General features: G+C 31.8%; 1 protein-coding gene across 1 annotated transcript; it reads right to left on the bottom strand.

Moving 5' to 3' along the window:
- Positions 1 to 1,044: 1,044 nt before the first annotated feature.
- BDBG_17004 (uncharacterized protein) lies at positions 1,045 to 1,538 on the bottom strand (the record flags this gene model as incomplete). The annotated part of the gene is made up of 3 exons (XM_031724829.1): positions 1,045 to 1,067; positions 1,176 to 1,307; positions 1,460 to 1,538. The coding sequence occupies 3 exons, from the start codon at positions 1,536 to 1,538 to the stop codon at positions 1,045 to 1,047; spliced, it is 234 nt and encodes a 77-aa protein (XP_031578242.1).
- Between the last annotated feature and the right edge of the window lie 3,441 nt (positions 1,539 to 4,979).

Genomic DNA, 4,979 nt, shown 5'->3' with positions numbered 1-4,979 from the left:
TTTTGTGATTCTGTCTCATGCATTATACTGTCTCTCTTTACCTACTCAGATTACTATAGTGAACAGCTCATTAAAACTAATCTCATCTGATCTCTGAGTGTTTTCAGAAGTTGAGATGACTTAGTCTCATATGTCTGCAGATGTTTCAGATAATTCATTCTCTGTAATCTCTGTGATTGAACTGATGTAAACAGTTAAATTCAACTCTGAATTTCTTTTTCTTCTGTGATCTGACTCATGTATAAGTCTGCTGCTCTGAGACTACTCTTTACTGTGTTGCATTCACTGTCTGCAGCATGTTATTGTACAACTGACTACAGTCTCATCACTTATTGAAGTGTGATATTTATCTGATTTCTTCATTTCTTTTCATTCTTTTCTTATAATTATGAAAAGATCAGAATAAGTGAGATCATCTGATTTATAAGTATCTATGATTTCTCTTACTTCATAAGACTTTTCAATTATAAGTCTCTTCTTTTTCAACACTGACAATAGTGCTGTAGATAATTATAATTCACTCAGATCTTGTATCTTTGCTTTTATAAGATGTGAATTATTTATTAAGTTGTATAAGATCTGTCTCTCTTATTCTTTCAATACATATATTTACAGAGAATGTGATTTGAGTATTTTATATGACTCAAATCATCTAGATTGAAACTTCTTAGCACTCTCATTGTGTATAAGAACTTACATTTTCATCTTGAGACTCAATTTCTTAACTAGTGAGTCTTGTATTCTTTTCAATTGAATTGCTCAGTTCAGAAGTAACTTGTTAGCTTTTGCATGTGTATGACTGATCTCTTTCAATCTTGATTCTGTGTTCATGACTGCTGCATCTGCAACTGCTGTTTCTGCTACATCTGCAACTGTTGCACCTGTGACTGTTGCATCTGCAACTGCTGTTCCCTTTCTCACCTTTTTTAAAGAATTCTCTAGGATGTGCGGATGCAATTCATACAACAGGTAGAATGATAAACACTTGATGACTGCATACTGTTGAATCTGTGTGGCTAATAGCACCTGTCTGAGATATTCATCTCATAGTCTTGTAGACTTGCTCACTAGATATTTTATCAGCATGTTACTCAAGATTTCATTCAAGTATTTCATCTTCTCATTTGTCCATGAATAATATGACATTGTTCTATAATATCTTATCTGTAACTGACTCATGAAATGCCTCACTGCTTCTTCTACAAGATTCACATTATTATCAGTTAGAATCTCATGTGGCATTTCATAGTTGATATAGATCTCATCATGTAGAAACTTCATCATCATCTTCTCTGTTGTCTCTGAAACTGTTTCATGACTAATCAGTCAGTATTGTAATCAATAGCAGTGATTATTCATCAATTTTCATTTGATATTTACAGTAATAGATCTATGAGATTCATCTCTCATTATTTAAACAGTTGTATTATATACTTTATCTGATGGTGCACTTTCTCACATTCTAACTCTTTCTTAGATTCTTTCACAACCTGATAATTCAGACACTTGTAAGTGTCTATCTGAATGTTCTCAGTCATGCTTGATCAGTATACTCTTGATTCAAGTACACTTATGAGTTCAGGGCTTTCTAAGTGACTGAATTCCTTGTGCATGTGAGTCATCAAGTCACATCTAAATGAATATTCTAGATAGAGAGCTTCTGCATATTCTAGATTATAGTAAAGCATAACATCATTTTTCAATTTTTTCAGCTTAAAGTTTGAAAGCATCTCTTCTACTACTTTCATGAGATGCTTATTATTTGACATCTTATCATTCTTTAAGTAAGAGATCATTGTATTCACTTATTCTGATTCCTTGCACTCTCTCAGTGTGTTTAATGTGAACTTCTCTTATACCTGGTTTGCAGAACTCTCACTTATGAAATCAGGTCTGTAACTGATTGCATCAGATATCACAGTGTCTGATCTCTTTCAGTATTTGATATGAAGATTATACACTTAGAACTCTGAGATTTAATATACTAAGTGTTTGAAAGATTCTATTATTAATTGTAAATAGACAAGACTTTCATGATCTGTGATCACTGTTATTGTATGTCTATTGTCAATATATCTATCTCATAACATCAGCACATGCTTGATCACTAGTAATTTCTTTTCATACACTGAGTAATTGAGCTCAATGTCTGATAGTTTCCTATCATTGTATATCATCAGATGCAGCTTGTCATTCTTACTCATCTATAGAAGAGTGTCTCTGATAGCTCATTCAGATGCATCTGTCTCAATTTAGAAAGATTTATCACAATCTGATTGAATAAGCACTGAGAATGTTATTACACATTCTCTCAATGTGAGAAAAGTCTCTTCACACACAGCATTTCAGATAATTGAATAAAACTTCTTCTTTTACAGATTTTCATCTGTTTCTCTTAAGAGATCTAAGAGTGATGCAGATATTCATGTGAAATTCTTGATAAATCTGCAGTAATATGAGATCAACTCAAGAAACTGTTGTACATGATGTACATTTCTCAGCTGCAGTCAATTCACTATAACATTCAATTTCTTCAGAATGAGATGTATACAGTCATCACTCACTATATATTCTATGAACTTCAACTCTTTCATTTCAAATACATACTTTATTGATTTGATGTAGAGCTTATACTCTGTCAGAGTTATAAGCACTTTATTAAGATACTTCAAGTGTTCATCATATGAGTTTGAGAAGATCAGAATGTCATCAAGATATACAAGACATCAGGTTTTATTTTATTTATAAAGAATTGTATTCATCATCATTTAGAAGATGACAGGCACATTTATCAGATTAAATAACATTGTCAGGAATTTGAACTTCTCTCATTGTATATTAAATGTAGTTTGTGAGACTGACAGTTCATTCACACAGATCTGTCAGTATTCTGAGAGAAGATCAATCTTTAATAGATATCAGATGTTTTCAACTGTATTCAACTGTTATTGAATTTATGACAGTGAATATTCATTCTTGATTATAAGCTTGTTGAGTGCTCAGTAATCAATACATATTCTTCACTTCTCATCTGCCTTTTTCATGAATAGGACTGGAAAGCCTCATACACTTGATGAGAATTATTTGAGATCACATTCTAGAAGATCTGTAATCTGACACTTCTGTTCTTCAAGATGTGTTTGTGACAGAGGATATGCATTCTGATTGACTGGTTTCGCGTCCTCTGTGTCAATCTCATGTACAAATCCTCATTTCAGTGATAATTTCAGTGAAAGATCTGTTTAGAAGATCTTCTCATACTTTTTCAAAAGCTTCTTCATACACTTGTTCTCTCACATATTCTTTATCTTGATTTTCTTCACTTCTGAGTCTCATATAATATACAGAATGCTTTCAGATGAGGTCTTGTGAATTGTTCTCTTTACTTATTAATGTATAAGCAGATTTAATTCTTCTATATCAGAGATGTGAAATGTCCTTCTCATATGAGTTGATAGAATTATATGAACTGTTTTCTTTCTATCAGTTAACTGTATATGACATGTACATCATTGAATCTGCAGATTGAATCTTTGAAATTAATCAAGTTTAAGAATAAGGTCATATTTCACATTCTGCAGCTCTTACACTTAAATATAGTAAGATCATTCTCTGAAGAGTAAGAGAACTCTTACTCTTGCAGATAATATCAAGTATCAGTTATCAGATAATCTTATACATTGAGAATTCTTCACTCAGTGAACTTCTTTCAGTCTTCAGATTATATAATTATTAATATATTATATAGAAGCTTCTGTGTCTGCTAACACTGTTACAGTCATCTCTCAATTCTTACTCAAGTGCCTCTTATACATTAACATTTTGAGTCTCAAGACATTGAGATAAGTGTTCACTTCATCATTCTCATTCACATCTCATTCAGAAGCCTGGTTTCTCTTGATATTCACAGAATTCAGAGAGTTATCTAACACAGACATCTCTTTCACTTTGAAGACTTTTCATAGAATATCAGTGAGTATCTCTGAGCTCACTGATTCTGCTAGTTTTTTAACTCTCTTGTTTCTCTTAACTGTACACACTGTGTGTAATCTTTTATATCATGATTTTAGCATTCACAGTTGAAGCAAGCTCAATACTTGTGATATCAAGATTTTCACTAGAGAATCTCTTTTTCAGAGGATTCAGTACTTTAGCAATGATATTCAGATCTAGATTTATCATATTCAGATGTATAACTTGTATCATAGAAGTCTGATTATTCATTCTTCACTGAGACATACTTGATTACAGTATTTTCTGTCATACTTGACTTGCTTGTTTTTATATAATGAGAATATTGTATACTTTCTTCACTGTGTCTGACTATGAGATTAAGTATTTTCATTTCACTCTCAACTCAGATGTAAGATTATGAATGAAGATCTGTAAATAGAAAGATGTTGAAAGCTCTTCATTCAATACAAGATAGTATAAACTGAAGTGTGTGAAGTATGATATAAGATCACTCACTTGTCTACACTCAGTGAAGTGTTTGTAACACTTATCATATATATTCACTTTCTCAAAGTTGTGCAAGATTCATTTGAAAAACTCATTTCATATTTATGAGAATGAATATTGTTTCAAATCTGTGAGATTCATCTTTTCATCAGTTATTTATAATAACTTCACTTTTCTGCATAGAAACACAGCAGATCTTAAGACTTGTTGAAATTTCATTGACTGTCTGTCTGTAAGTTCATATTCAATCTGATAATATAATCACATCTGACTTAGCTAGCTGATTACAGCATCATTTTTTCAGTCATCATTGAAGCTTAATGACTCTGACAGATCTCTCAGCTTGATATATCTCATGTTTGAATTCTTATTCCGCACAGCAGTCTTCAATGATGTGTACACTTCTGAAGAGATTGTGAATAATTATGATAAAATCTTCAGATTCAGTGTAATTATCTGTAAACATTCAATCTCTCACTGCAGGTCTAAGACCTGGTTTCTCTATTCTTATTAAGAAT

The sequence above is a fragment of the Blastomyces gilchristii genome (assembly GCF_000003855.2).
Source record: "Blastomyces gilchristii SLH14081 genomic scaffold supercont1.7, whole genome shotgun sequence".
NCBI lineage: Eukaryota > Fungi > Ascomycota > Eurotiomycetes > Onygenales > Ajellomycetaceae > Blastomyces > Blastomyces gilchristii.
The sequence above is the reverse complement of the archived record's forward strand: the minus strand, read 5'-3'. Positions and strand labels throughout refer to the sequence as shown.